This window comes from Symphalangus syndactylus, chromosome 8, assembly GCF_028878055.3.
Source record: "Symphalangus syndactylus isolate Jambi chromosome 8, NHGRI_mSymSyn1-v2.1_pri, whole genome shotgun sequence".
Lineage (NCBI taxonomy): Eukaryota > Metazoa > Chordata > Mammalia > Primates > Hylobatidae > Symphalangus > Symphalangus syndactylus.
The window spans coordinates 68,339,119-68,355,678 of record NC_072430.2 but is presented as its reverse complement, the minus strand read 5'-3'; the positions used below and the strand labels follow the sequence as shown (position 1 = coordinate 68,355,678).

Sequence of the window (16,560 nt, the reverse complement as noted above, 5' to 3'; positions counted from 1 at the left end):
ATCGCACCACTGCACTCTCCAGCCTGGACGACAGAGCGAGACTCCATCTCAAAAAAAAAAAAAAAAAAAAAAAAGAAATATTAACTGTAAAAATGCAATATCTACCTGTTAAAAGAAAAAAATAATCCTACTTGATAACTGCAGTTTCTAAATCGGCAGCTCTCACACTTCAATCTGCATAATAATTACTTAAAGTTTGTTCAAAATGCAGATTTCCAAAGTTCTACCTATATGAATTCTAAGCAGGTCTGGAATGGGTTCCAGAAATCTTTATTTAAAGCAAGTTCTTAAGATGCTTTTAATATAGTTTGCCCATTTATTTAATTTTTTTATTTTTATTTTTTTAGATGGAGTCTCACTCTGTTGCCCAGGCTGGAGTGCAATGGCACGATCTTGGCTCACTGCAACCTCAGCCTCCCAGGTTCAAGTGATTCTTCCACCTCAGCCTCCCGAGTAGCTGGGATTACAGGTGCATGCCACCATGCCTGGCTAATTTTTTCTGAATTTTTGTACAGACTGAGGTTCACCATGTTGGCCAGGCTGGTCTTGAACTCCTGACCTTGTGATCTTTCCACCTTGGCCTCCCAAAGTGTTGGGATTACAGGCATGAGCCACCAAGCCTGGCCTCACCCATTTATTAAACTTTGAAACCTGCTGACCTAGAACAACATGATTCTAATATTAATGTAAAAACAAATCTTCTGGAGATGTTATTAATGCAGATTCTGACTCAATTGGATTGAAGTGGGCCTGAAATTTTGTCTTTCTAGCAAGCTCTCAGGTGATGTTGGTGCTACTGATCCAAGGATAACACTTTGAGAAGCAAGAGCCTAAGCTAAAACATAAAATATTTTTCAAATTACAAAACTAGACAACCAATGAAAGAAAGGCAGAGAATTACAGTGTTAGAACCACCATACATTTATGCCTCTATAGATGCAACAAAAACCACTGGTAAGAGTTGTGAAAATTAACTTTTTCGGAACACTGGTAAATACGGAGAGGCATGCAACAATCTCAGGAGTAGTGTTTATCCAAGAAAAACGCCAAGCTTTGGTAAGATCAGTGCAATTGGTTGCATTGGAACTTGTGTGTTGTAACTCCCATCCTCCTTTTGACAGCTTTGCAAACAGACTTGCACCCACGGAAGTTGTAAAACTCTGTAGCTTACAGCCTGAAGAAGGGAAAGACTGAGATTGGTCTTCTTAAAAAAAGTCTTATTCCTGAGCACTGTTATTATCTAACCTGTCTTGCTGCTTCCTGGAAAACTTCAAGCCTTAATTTGTAATGTATTTGTCTTTATTTGATCTGACTTAAGGGAGAACACCTACCACACCAGTATGTTTGCTGAAATCAATCCACAGCAATTATATGTGAGATTGCTGCAGCAGTTGGGTCAAACAAAAGCCTGATGAAACATGAGAGGAACATATGGGGGAAAAGATGCCCATGTGTTGGATTAAACTAACTTGCCTGATCCCCAAAATATGTCAAAGATTTTTAATCTTGCATATGAGATACAATGATGTGTCACCAAATAGACAACATCAATTAAATAGACAGAAATGATACAAAAGAACCAATTAGAAATTCTAGAATTGAAAAATAACATCCCTGAAACTAAAAATTACTAGGGGGGCTCAACAGCAGGTTTGGTATGGCAAAAGAAAAAAAGAAGCAGTGCATTTAAAAATACATCAATTGATCTTATTTATTTTGAGGAACAGGAAGAAAAAATAATAAAGAAAAACTAACAGAGCTCCAGATGCCTGTGGGACACCAACATAAGTCTAATGAGAATTTCCAAAAGACAAGAGAGAGAGAAAGAGGTAAAAAATATTTTTTAAATGAAGAACGAATACTTCTAAAATTTGATGAAAAACATTAATTTCCACATCCAAGAAGCACAAAGAACACTTTGTAGGATAAACTTAAGGCAATCTACATAAGATAATAATAATCCAACAGTTGAAAGGCTGATATAGACAATCTTGTAAGTAGCAATACAAAATTGACTCAGTGCCTACAGTGGCTCCTTAATATAATTAACAGCTGACTTTCCATCTGAAATGCTGGAAGATAGAAGACAATAGGATTATGTATTCAGTACCCTGCAAGAAATAGAGTTGATGAAGTACAATGTATACCGAAAAAACTCTCCTTCAAAAAAATTAAAAAAAAAAAAAGAAGAAAACAAAAAAACTGTCCTTCAAAAATGAAGGAGACCCCGTCTGTACTAAAAATACAAAAAATTAGCCAGGCGTGGTGGCGGGCGCCTATAGTCCCAGCTACTCGGAGAGGCTGAGGCAGGAGAATGGCGTGAACCCAGGAGGCAGAGCTTGCAGTGAGCCGAGATTGCGCCACTGCTCCAGCTTGGGCGACAGAGCGAGACTCCGTCTCAAAAAAAAAAAAAAAAAATGAAGGAGAGAAGATATTCTAAAGTAAAGAAAAACTAAAACAATTCATTACTAGTAGAACTGTGGCACAAGAAATATTTCAGCTCAGATAAAAGGACACAAGAAATTAATCAAAACCACATGAGGTAATAAAAGGCATGAAGAAAGGTGACTACACTGGTAAATATATATTTAAAAACAAGCTATAAATTTTCATTTTCTCTGCAACTCTTTATATTTGCCTTTCTCATTTAAAATAAGCAGGAGGGCCAGGTGCAGTGGCTCATGCCTGTAATCCCAGCTCTCAGGGAGGCAGAGGCGGGAGGATAGCTTGAGCTCAGGAGTTCGAGACGTGCCTGGGCAATATAGCGAGACCCCGTTCTCCACAAAAAGAAAGGAAAAAAAAAACACAAAAAAAATAAGTGTAAAATAAGCAGGAGTAGGACAATAAATATAAAACTGCTTTATGGGCTTATAATGCATTAAGATGAAATTGGTATAGTAACACTAGGGAAAGGCTAGGAAAAAGAGATACAATGCAGATACAAAGTTTCTCAGTTATATTGAAATTCAGTTGGTATTAATCTGAGTTAGATTGTTTTACATTAGATGCTGATTGTAATCCTCAGGGTAACTATCAAGAAAACAATTAGAAAATCATAAAGTAAAAGAAACTAAAAGGAATTAAAATGGTATACAAAATAACTATTAAAAAACTCCGGCAGTAACAGAGAAATAGATGAACAAAGACATTAGTCATATATAAAGGAAATATAAAAGTGACAGATATAAATTCTACTAGATTACAGATTGAGTTAAATTTAACAGACTAAACACTTCAATCGAACAGGAAAGATTGACAAGATGGGTAAAAGAAAAGGGACAAACTTTGGGCTCAAAAACACAAACCAATTGGGATTAAAAAGATTTAAAAAGGAATACCATGAAAATAGTAATAAAAAAGGAGCTGGAGTGGCTATCTTAATAAAAGATAAAATAATATTTAAGACAAACATTAAGCCTGACACCATGAGAGTTCCTTGGACTCTCACTCCAAGCAAATGAGTAAAAACAAAACAAACAAACAAAGAAACCCAAAAAAACACTTTGAAATTCTCTGGACATGGTTCTAAGGGCATACAGCAAATTAAGAAAAATCTTTAAACAAAATAAACTAAAATAGAATAAGAAAACCAGTAGTCTGTGATATTTGAACCAAGAACTCTATCTCCTTCTTCCTTTCAAGCTCAACAAAAGAGAAACTTTGTTTCAGACTGTTTTTGCCGAGAACATAGGGCTCTTCCTTCCCCTGGCTCCCATTTGGAGGCCTGTGTTTCTGGGAGGCATGGGACATAGACATTTTCACCTCAGTACATGTTACTAAGGCTAGGTTCTGGGCAAGTGCAGTTGAGAGACCGTGAGAAGCTCCTTTCTTCTACCCAGCACCCACTCATGGACCGAAGCTCTACCATGAGCGTGGCACTGCTGAAAATACTGAAACCCCAACTGCCTTTGCCCAGTTTGTAAGGTGGTAGTTCCACACTGGGAGAAGCAAGTCAAAAAATCCTGAGGCTATTTTGCCCCCTTGCCTACCTAGCACTCAGCTCCTAAAATGGAGGGTTTGCTGAAGAAAAAGTGCACCACTGTCCCCACCCCCAGCTCTAGAGTCATGGATCAGATATTTTCCCTGAGGAGAGAAGCAGGCCTTAAAATGAATAGCCCCTAATCGCTTCCCAAAGTACTGATTTCATTTTCAATAATGTGTGGAGAAATTCAAGTGAAAGTGTGCTCTCAGAAACAGTGCCAGTTACGGTGAAATACAATTGGATGGAGATTCGTAGATCAACAAAGATGCAAGCTAAACTACAGGCCTGTTAGTTTGCTGGAGAGAACTGGAGAAGGAGACTGCTAGAAGTCCTCCTGGAGTTAGAAAAAATCTTAAACAATGATTTATAGAACTGTTTTTTCAAAGAGGTCTGAAGTTGACTGAATTAGCTTGAAGAGTAACTTATCCACCCCCACCCCACCCAGGGAATTTAACAGAAGGGTGTGGTCAGGAAAACACACAGGGAGCCCTGCCAAAGCCACTGTAATCCCAGGGTAATTGTGGGCATGCCAAAGACGGTGGCCTTTGATAAGCAACATCAGACCCTTAACACTATGTGTGTGTAGGTTTGAGCAGGGGAGATAGACATCACCAAAATAACCCAGCCAGTCAGTAAAAAAAATTAGAAGTGCAAACAACATTAGCAAGCCTGGGGCAGATAGAACTCGTATCTAGAATTGGCATAATATATTGTCTACAACGTCTACTCTATTTCATAAACATTATGAAACACACACAAAAAAAGAAGAAAAGGAACAGACAGTAGAAACTGCCTGCTAGAGTAACCCAGTTATCAGATTGAACATAAATCAAATTTAAAATAGCCATTATAAATATCTTCAAAGAACTAAAGGAAACTAAAATTAAAGAAGTAAAGGAAAGCATGATGACAATGTGGCATCAAATAGAGAATATCAACAAAGAAATTGAAATTATAAAAAAAAGAAACAAATGGAAATTTTGGAGATGGAAGCTACAATAAGAGATAAAAATTCCCTCGAGGGCTTAATAGTAGATTTGAACTGGGGGAAGAAAGAACTAACAAACTTGAAGATTGGTAGAGATTACACATTCTGAAGAACAGAGAAAAAAATGAAAAAAAGTAAATAGAATCTGACGTATGTATGGTAGGCACACCACTAAGAACAACATGTGGGCAATGAAATTACCTGAATTAAAAAAGGAGAGAGGAAAAAGGAGAGAAAAAATGTTCAAAAAATAAAGTGGGTAAGATGAAAGCTGGATCAGGTCACAGAAATTATTCTATATGGTAGCACCAATCCATGCGAACAAATGAAGAGAAATGGAAATAATAAATAGGAAGGTTATAATATAAAAACTATAGATATATACTTGCTGTTTGTTATGGGCTGAATTTTGTCCCCTCCAACTTCATATTTTGAAGCCCTAACCCCGGTATCTCCAAACGTGACTGTATTTGGAGAAAGAGCCTTTAAATAGATAATTAAGTTAAGGCCCTCAGGGTAGATCCTAATCCGATCTGAATTATGTCCTTATAAGTAGAAGGAAATTTGAAAACACAAAGAGATATCAGGGATATACATTCACAGAAAAAAGACCAAATGAGAAGACAACTATCTGCAGGCCAAGGAGAAAAGTTTCAGAAGAAAGAAAAAATGACGGTGTTTTAATCTTGGACTTCTAACTGCCAGAACTCTAAGAACATAAATTTCTGTAGTTTATTCCATCTGATCTGTGGTGCTTTGTTATGGAAACCCTAGTAAACCAATACACTTTCTCCCAGCTTTCTCAAAGTCATACACATTATATAAAGTAATAATTACAGCAATATATTGTTGGGTATGTAATATTGATGTAATATGTATGACAATAACACCAGGAAAAGAATGGAAAGGTAATAGAGCTATATAAGAGTAACATTTTGTGAATCTTACTGGAATTAAGTTAGTATGTATCTGAAGCTGATTATGATAAGTAAAAATGTCTATGGTAAACTCTGGTGCAATCATTAAGAAAACAAATTCAAAAATATATTGAAAAAGCCTTTAAAAATTAAAATCCTGCATTGAAAAATATTCACTATTATTAAAAAAAGAAGTCATGGACTAATAGAGAAACAAACTAAAAGATATACAATATAGCAAACTAAATGGAAACTGGCAAAAGTAAAATCAACTGTGTCAATAATAACAAATTTGTGAATTGATTAAACAATGCAATCAAAAGCAGTGATTTATACATACAATAGAATATCATTCTGACTAAAAAAAGAGGAAGTCTTGCATCTGTAACAACGTGGATGAACCTGGAGGACATTATGCTAAGTGAAATAAGTCAGTCACAGAATTATAAATATGCATAATTCCATTGATACGAAGTGCTTATACTAGTCAAACTCATAGAAGCAAAGAAGGCCATCATGAATGACAGTAGCTGTGGGTTTAGGGAAATGGAGAGTTGTTGTTCAATGGGCATAAAGTTTCAATTATACTATTAGATGAATAAATTCTAGACATCCACTATAAAATATAGTGCCAATAGTTAACAATATCATGCACTTCAAAATGTAAGAGGGTAGATATCATGCTAAGTGTTTTTACCAAAAAACAAACAAACAGAAAACCAAAGGGACGTAAGAGAACTTTGAGAGGTGTTGGAAATTTCTGTTACTTTGATGATGGTAATGGTATCATGGGTGTTTGCACATGTCTAAACTCATCAAAATGTACACAGTAAATACCTGCAGTTCTTTCATATAAATGTTATCTTAATGAAGCCGTTAAAACAAAACAAAACCCCCAAATCTGACAATATGCTATATAAAGGAGACATACTTTAGATTGAAAGATAAAAAACAGATTGAAAGTAAAAGGATGAAAAATTATATATCATACATACAACCACAAGAATGTTGAAGTAGCTATACTAATAAAAGACATGATAGAATTTGAAACAAAAATTGTAACTATAGATAGAGACATTTTATATGAACAATCAGGAAGATAAAATTACTATAAATATATATTCACTGTATTTTAGAGCACCAAAAGACAAAGTAAAACTGACATAAGTGAAGGGAGAAATGAACAGATCAACATTAATAGTTAGATAGTTAAATACCACCCTTTTAATTATGAATAGAAAAATTCAGACAGAAAATCTACAAGAAAATATGTCTTATACAATACTATAAACCAACTAAAATTAAGAGACACCTATAGAACATTTTACTCAACAACAGCAAAATATAAATTCTTCTTATGAGCATTCCGCAGTATGGACCTTATGATACGCCATAAAACAAATCTTCATAAATTTAAGATGATTTAAATAATACAAAGTATGCTCTCTAACTTAAATGGAATAAAATTAGTGACAGAAAAGTTGAAAATTAACAAACATGGGGAAATTAAACAACATACTCCGAAATAACTGGTGGGTTAGCAAGAAATAAAAAAGAAATTAAAAATAATTTAAGATTACTGGGCATGGTGGCTCGTGCCTGTAATCCCAGAACTTTGGGAGGCCAAGGTGGGTGGATCACCTGAGGTCAAGAGTTCGAGACCAGGCTGGCCAATATGGTGAAACCCCGTCTCTACTACAAATGCAAAAATTTGCTGGGTGTGGTGGTAGGCGCCTGTAATCCCAGCTACTCGGGAGACTGAGGCAAAAGAATCACTTGAACCCGGGAGGCGGAGGTTACAGTGAGCCGAGATCACACCATTGCACTTCAGCCTGGGGGCAAGAACATAACTCTGTCTCAAAAGTAATAATAACAATTTAAGATTAATGAAGATAAAAATAACATATTCCAAAACATATGAGACGAAGCTCAAGCAGTCCTTAGAGAGAAATATGTAGATAAAAATGCCTATATGAAAAAAAATCTCATAATAATAATCTAAATTTTCACCTTAAGAAGTGAGAAAAAAAGAGACATCTAAACACAAAGCAAATAGAAGGAAATAAGTAATATCCAAAAAAGTTAGTGCAGAAATAAAATAGAGGATAGTAAAACAGTAGAGAACATCAAGGAAAGCAGAAGGAATTTTTTTAAAAGATCAATGAAATGACAAATTATTACCTAGACTGATCAAGAATATAAATGAGAAGAATTACTAAAATAAGGGATAGAAGGAGGAACATCACTATTTGCCTTTCAGAAATTAAAAAAGGATTATAAGGGAATACTCTGAAAGCCTCTGTGCCAACAAATTAGATAACTTAGAAGAAATGCAGAAATTTCTGGAACAAAATAAACTAGCAAAACTGATTTGAGAAGAAATAGAAAATCTGAACAGGCTCATAACAAAGAGATGGAATTAGTAATGATATAAACTTCCACAAAGCAAAGCACAGAACCAGATGGCTTCACCTGTGAATTTTATCAAACATTCAAATAACTAATACCAGTCCTTCGCAAACTATTCCAAACAATAGAATAGAAGGTAACATTTCAGAAATAATTCTATAAGGTTAATATTAATCATACAAAAACAGACAAATCACTGAAAAAAGCAATTACATTATTAAATATTATAATTATACAGGCAAAAGCCTCAATAAAATACTGTACTAGCAAACTAAATCTTATCAAATATAAAATAAAAAAATAGCATTATAGAGCATGAAATAGTGGTGTTCTGCAAAAGAAGAATTTGAGAATCACCAGTCTGGGAGCAAGGCATGGGAATTAACAACCTGGTCAGCTAATCCTATCTCTGTTAAATATAGACTAGATTGCCTTATTTGTTCAAAGTAATGTGAAATTTTGATGAAACATGATAAATTCTTGTCACTTATGCATACAATATTGGGGAATATATGGGGATATTTTTATTTTATTTTAAAGTATGTTTAATATGAGACTGCTAATAATAACCAAGTCAATCATTTATTAAGTGTAATATTAAAAACTGGGTCACTTGTTATATTGGTTATAACTTAAAAATAGTTTCTATATTAATTAATTGGTCAAATTCCTTCTTATTCAATCTATTTTATTATGTTAAAATTTCAAACGTAATATATGCCTCTTACACAATATTGGTTTTACACATTTTGAAATTGGTTTATATTTTTGAGTTTATTTGTCCATTGCCTAAATTTGAGGGACATATTCATATAAGGAAGGATATAGTTAAAATCATTTAACAATTTTGCTTCCTATCAAACCACAAACCCCTTATAAGCATTAAGCATTTTAATTAAATCTGAGATATAACATAAAGACATGTTAAAACATTACTGTTATTTGAGAAATATGTATCTGTAATATTCTCCCAATTTCTGGAATATCCAGATTTTCTTTCTGCTTTAACACTAGAATGTAAGACTAAATTTGTTTGATCCTGTTTTTCTCTGAGGAACTGCAGTCAGTCATTTGGCCTACCTAAGGGCATACTTTAGTACTGTGTTAACACACCATATATTCTAAAATTTTGTGTTCCTTATACTCCAATGTATCACTTTAATAAAATTGCACTAAATCATATCCTCTCTCACATGCACCTAGGAACCAGGTATTTACCAATCACTGTTTCAAAACAATATTTTTTAAAACAAAATGACCAAAATTATTAGTAAGAAATTACCAAAATCCTTTACATACAGTGATTAAAAGAAGTGGAAATTATCAAATAGGAAAATAATAAGCATATTATAACTTCCGGTTTCAATATAAGTATCATAAGAATCTAATACCTGAAGCTGGAAAAAACAGAGTTCCTAGTTTAATCAGCACAGAAGGTATCACCTTCCGTCGTCTTCCTCAACATGGTATACATTTCCAGGAAGTTACTTTTCTATTGTGTCATTAAATAATACTTGAAAATTTTATTGTCTTTTCATCACAAATATGTATTTTTGTTATTATTATCTTAAGATGAACACATGCACATTGTGCAGTATAAATTAGTTATGATGCTCTAAGTAAAAATGTTTTTTTCTGCTTAAATTGATATTTCAATTTTGGACATGTACAGAATAAAAATAGAAGTAAAAAGTCTATTAATTATACATATTTTTTAATAATTGAAAGAACACTGAATTTCAACAAACAACTTGCGGACAAAACTCTTAAATTTAGTATGATCACTTCAGGAAAACTGATTTACTTTAATTAGTTGTTTACTTTTTTCTGATGGTGCTTAGAAGTTTATAGGAATGTGAACACATATAATTTCTGCTCGAAATGGTTCATGTTGAAGAGATGAAGAAAATTACGGCCAGGCGCAGTGGCTCACGCCTGTAATCCCAGAACTTTGGGAGGCCAAGACGGGTGGCTCATGAGGTCAAGAGATCGAGATCATCCTGGCCAACATGGTGAAACTCCATGTCTACTAAAAATACAAAAATTAGCTGGGTGTGGTGGTGCACCCCTGTATTCCCAGCTACTCGGGAGACTGAGGCAGGAGAATCGCTTGACCTGGAAGGTGGAGGCTGCAGTGAGCCAAGTTGGTGCTACTGCACTCCAGCCTGACCACAGAGCGAGACTCTATCTCAAAAAAAAAAAAAAGAAAGAAAGAAAATTACATATGTCTCTTCAGAGTGGAGATAGAGCGCTAATTGCAATGAATTTACACCAAAACAATAACTTACCTGAAGTCCCCAGCCGTATGGAAGGGGTTTTTCACATTTACAGTGACTTCCTGAAGTTGATAACATGGGCTTTTGCATTTTATAATGTCCTAAAGTAAAAAAATAAAATCTTACCACATGATAATAACAAAAAATGAAGTTTCTGAATTATGAAATATAATCTTAAAAATCTATAAACCATCCATTTAATATTACACTGACAGTACTTCCCACTATCAAAAGAAATTCCATGGAGAAAAACTCTCTAGGTATTCTATAGTTTCAGCAAGATTATTTTACTGTTTTATTTTATTTCGTTTTTATTATCTAATCTGCTTCCCAGTGACTTAACACCATATAGGGGCAGATGGGGAAGTAAACAGTTGCATGTCTACCCCAGAACCACCAATGACAGGCTAAGCCCAGCCATATCTCTTAGCCACATGTGACAAAACAATGTCTTGTTTCAGATAATTTGTGTGAGAGGGTTGGGAAAAGTACATGTTCATTATTCAGGAGGAAATAAGATTACACATAGGAAGTGACAAATGCCCACTTCCTGTTCTGAGCATCACTGTGTCAAAAGGCAGTCTGTCCATATGAGCATCTCAGTGCCCTCCTCAACAACAGGCCATCACTCAACCGTCCTACAGTCATTTTCTCTACTTACCACTCTTGCCCTGCACACCTAAAATTCTTTATAATCCATTTGGAAATCTGGCAATCTAATGAATTTACTTATTCTGTACCATACATCCATGGTAGAAATTAATATTTAGAAGAGATAATGGCTACAAAAAGTCAATCATAATAATGTCACAACCATTTTATAAAGATTTAAAAATCTCTCTTCCCCACCCTTTGAAAAAGAAACACTTAGAACTCTGTCTGGAACATCGTCACCTCTCAATAAATGCCAGCATTAGCGTTATCTTTATAATAGATTTGATCTACAGGACACACAAGATAAACTGATGAAAGCTACTGCCAGAGAACAGGAAAGTCCTTTTTTACTGCATAAACTATCAATCCTTAGTCCAGCAAAAACACAGACACAGGCCCAGAACTGCTTTAAGTTAAATCACAAGTATCCATGGCACAGGGATGACTCAAGAAACAGCTGCCTAAAGATAAAATGTATAACAATAATATGCTTTTGATACTCCATGGTCTAATAAGAGAAGCAAAGACATCGTAGGTAAAATTTACTTACAATGGCTTCAAAATCAAGGACTTTGCCTTTAAGAGCAAAAGCCATTGTAATTCCTCTTGCTGCATTCTTGGGTTTTGAAATTAATAGTAGTGAAGCTTCAGCAGGACAAATAAAGCGACTGGTGAATTTCAGAGTGACAATAATTTCGTTTCTATTTAGTAAAAGAAAAGAGAAAACATTTTAACAAAAAAGACAACTTACAAGCATTTGTTTAATGTAGACCATGTGTCTAGTGCCTACATCCCCCTGCAAGTACTCACTTCAGCTGCAGTTCTCAAGAAGCTTACAATCTAGTTATTGTCATCAGTTAAGCTATCTTAATATATTTTGTAAAATTTGAAGTTAACTTTCAAATATATAATCTCTCAAATAAAGGATTTTCTGACAGCAAGCCACAGGAAATCATGTATGGATTGTTTTGAGGGAAATTCATAGGACATTCTGTGCTACTGTTTAGGCAAATACTTTGTCATGTCACTGGTCTCTGGTAACATGTGGAAACGTTAATAAAATAAAAATTCAAAAAATGCATGAAATAATTATTGAAAATAGCATTCAAAACTCATAACCAAATAATGGCAGGTAATAATAACGTTTAATTAATTACAAAAAGGAATGAGGAAAATATTTTCATCCTCCTTCATCTTCAATTTGGCAGTCTAAGCCATAGGATAATGGTGAAGAGGCGATGGATTTGGAGATTCCGTTCCCCAGTCTGTAGGAAAATGACTGCACCATGGTACCCCAGCAACCTTGCATGAGTCCACATAGGCCACATACACACTGTAAAAATGCAGCTGACAAAAGTCTTGGCAGAAACCCCATGATCCTCCTGCAATATAAGAGCATGGAGGCTATGAATTGCTGTTGTAGGAACATTTCTCACTTGCCTCCCTAATCTCCCCTGAGAGACTGTCACCAGACAGTTTATCATTGCTTCCTGGATTGTGATGAGGTATGAGGCTTGCTTCCTTACTCCTTTTAGGATAGAGTTACAGGCCATGAAGCTTAATGACAGCACGAATTTGGCTCCTCAGCAAGAGGGTGTCTTACCATCCATGAGGAAGTGATCTGACCCCTTTTATTTTGATATTGCCCTGCACAAGGGACATGTGAATCTGGTACTTTGATTACTTGTGCTTTCACTGTTTAAATAAGTAACACTCTAAATTAAACAATGGACTCTCTATTTTGCTACTGGATCAATCTTTCAGTCTTGCCTTGCCTTGATACAGCTGTAGGTGATAAAACTTGGGGAAATTTTATCTTTGCTTTTCCTCTGGTTTTTAGCATGGTTACCGTTATACATCCTGTAACAGTTATTCTTTTGTACCAACTACTACCTATTATGTCGCTTAGAATACACATATTTAAGAATGGAGATGGGAATAGATTCCCTTGGTGTCAAACCTTGACCTAACTGCGCCAGAACTTTTGTGCAGTTGCTGTTGAATGGGTGAGACTAGGAAGAAACGAGGAGTGAGATGAATGAGGGGTTTTCAAAAGCAATAGAAATGTTCTCAAAATAGTTTTGTAAGGAAAATTACAGCTCACATCTTACAGGAGTGAGGGTGATTTTAATTTAGATATGTGTCCTTGACAATTTCAATTGTGTGCAAAAGGATTCTTATGAAAACTCATGGGCATGAATTTAACTGAGAACAAAGAACATTTGACCTTGAGGTCTTTTTCCAGGTATACAGACTCAAATTATTTATTAAGATAACAGTGAGTGATTTAGAGTATTTCCAGTTATTCTAAAGTACATCACTATATAAGATCATTTATCCATTAATTCATTCATGCAATTGATATTTTTAGATAATTTATAGAATGTTCCAGGCACTCTTTTAGGTTTCTGAGATACAGTAATTAGAAAAAAAACACCCCTATTCCTGCTCTCCTGGATAGTACAAATGGTAGGACATGGCCAACATTCTACCACCATGAAATAAATGTGAAAATTACAAATTATATATGTGCTGTGAGAGCATATAATGGGGAGTGTGACATAGTCTGAAAGGTCAGAGAAAGTGGTATATTAGGTGGAATGTGAAGGGTCAGAATGAGTTAACTAGATTGAACAGGGGATGAAAGAAGGCATCCAAGGCCTCTGGTATGGGCAATTAAAATGTGTTTGAATAACTAATCAAAGGCCAGTAATGCTAAATATTAGCAAGCAATAGGGGTTATGATACAAAATATAGCCAAGACCAAGCTGCGAAATCATAGTGACTGTCACAAAAGTGAAAGTGTACTTTGGACCATGTTAAGCATATTCAGTCTATATCCAAATGTTGATGGAAAGCTGCTGAAATATTTTAAGCACCTTTTTAAATTTCTGTTAAAGGTTTAAATTTCTGTTAAAAATTAGCTGTCATTCTAATATAGAGGATAGATTTCAGACAAGATTTTTAGGAGTCTATTGTGGCAGTCTAGTATAAAGATGATGTTACATTCAATCGGGTTGGAATAGGTGAAGAAGGGAAAAAGAAACAAGGTTTATGACACAATTGGTAAAATCGATAGGATCTGGTAATGGATTGGATCTCCATGGAAACTGATGAAAAGAGAAGCATTCAAGAATGACCATCATCTAAAGAACATGCATTTAATGAAGGATTTTATGAACCTATACTTAAGTCCTATGGAATACATTTCAAAATAGAGTATCCTTTTTATGAGATAAATAGCTGGTTCCATGAACAGCCTTCTCTTAAGTATAGGTAATTATTTTTTTAATTTTGTAGTTATATTGAAGCATGTAAATGACCAGCATTCTTTTCTGAATTTGTTAGAAACTTCAGAATCAAATGTGTAGTCTCCTTCAAATAAGTTTCCTAAGTCTCCAGGCATTTCTATCATAACTATAGGTTTCATTTTAATTATTTTACCTTTTATTTTCTTTTTGCTCCAATTGCCTTTCCCTGATTTTTTTTTAAAAAACCTCCTTGATATTACATATACATTGTAAGCTACTTCAGTTTAGCCTTTGGAATAGATGGAGAATAAATATACAACACATCAATGTCAGTGCACATATGGCTCAATGAAAATAATGAGAAAAAAAAGAATGGTTTGCTAAATTTATACATTCACTTTTATGACAGTCACTCTATGGTTATAGCTAAATTTAGTCATAAAGTTAGATGCAGAAGTAAATATGCTTGTTTATATGCTGGTGTAGCTGTTTAACATTTTCTATATAAATAATATGTCTGAGAATTTAAATCCATAGCTGGCAGAAAGAGACATTGTTAACTGTGATCTAGACAGTATCTAACAAAGAATGTGGCACACATAAATATATAATTATATAATATCTTATAATGATAAAATTACTCATTTTTTTGATTAGGAAAACAAAATATTTTCTGAGTCATATTTGTAAAAACCAAATCCTGTGAAATTATTTAGCTGAGCTAAAGAGAGCCACCTAAAATAACAGCTACCTAAAATAATTTTATTTCAAGCCTATAAAATAAAATGCACTTAGATAAGTGAGTAGTTGTTTTTATATGTATTCAGAATTAAGCATTACTTCTTCTGGTAACCATTCCTTGGTTTCCTCAAGAGTAGGCCGGCGCTTCTTTTTCCATTTTCATCTAGTTCTATACACACACAATCAATAAAATAATTATTGATTTATATCTTCGTTATGTATTTGCTTGCCTGGCATTGTGATAGATTGTTAGCATTTGCAAGTAGTGTTGACATATCTTAATTTGTGAGTCACCAGTACTCCACATTGAGGCAGTCATCCTTATTAATTGCTTCCTATGAGTTCCATTATGGTACAAGGTGTTTTGCCTATATAATCATATTTATCACTGACAGCACTGTGGGTAAATAGTCTTATCCACATTTTTCAAATAAGGAAACTGAGGCTGGATCATAGAGCCTTTACATGTCAAGACTGAAACATGACATTTAATTGTTAAATGATATGAGAGGAGTTCTAAACCACAATGGCATCTGAAACCCAGATTCATCATTTCTTTTCCCAAGAAAAATCTCATGAAAATTATAATAAAGAGATTTTCAAAACACAGCTGGTTAGAGGAAACCATCACCACATAAAGGCAAGATGGGGTTCAGACAACCTACTCCCTTCAATGCCATTATAAAATGTCAGACAATTGGGCATAAAAGCAGAATGGTTTTTCACCCTAATGTGAAGCCTACCAATTGACATACCTGTGCACATACAGTATAGAAACTTACTTTTCTATTGCCATGTTGTTACATATGAATGAATAACCATGTGTCAGGAGGCATTTGAGTGAATCTTAACAGGGAACACTAAGATCAAGGTAAATAAAGCAACTGACTTTAGAGAAAATTCAAGGATAGATGAGAACATAAAAGTCAGAGACAATTATGAATATATGGTACCTCAATTTAAGAACAGGATGTCATGAGATAGAAATAGTCAGAGAACAAGTGCTCTTAGCAATTTATATGTATAAAAATTTATATATATATGAACCAGAACTCAGACCCTTGCCAGACACTGAATCTGCGAGCACCTGGATCCCTTGGATTTCCCAGACTCTAGAACTGTGAGAAATAAATTTCTGTTGTCTGTAAGCTACCTATTTTATGGTTTATTGTTATAGCAGCCTGAATGGACTAAGACGGCAAATCAGTATTGAGAAGTGGGTGGGGGTGCTGCTGTAACAAATACCTAAAATGTCAAAGTGGCTTTGGAACTGGGTAATAGGTAGGGGCTGGAAGAACTATGAGGTGCATGCTAAAAAAAAAAAAAAGCCAACATTACTATA

General features: G+C 34.5%; 1 protein-coding gene across 1 annotated transcript in view; it reads right to left on the bottom strand.

Moving 5' to 3' along the window:
• LOC129487942 (cilia- and flagella-associated protein 47) overlaps positions 1 to 16,560 on the bottom strand; it is a 477,840-nt gene that overhangs the window by 215,454 nt on the left and 245,826 nt on the right. The window contains exons 38-39 of the mRNA XM_055289494.2: positions 11,777 to 11,927; positions 10,585 to 10,673 (exon numbers count right to left, since the gene is read on the bottom strand). Coding sequence (XP_055145469.1) covers positions 10,585 to 10,673; positions 11,777 to 11,927 — 240 coding nt within the window. The remainder of the gene's footprint in view (positions 1 to 10,584; positions 10,674 to 11,776; positions 11,928 to 16,560) is intronic.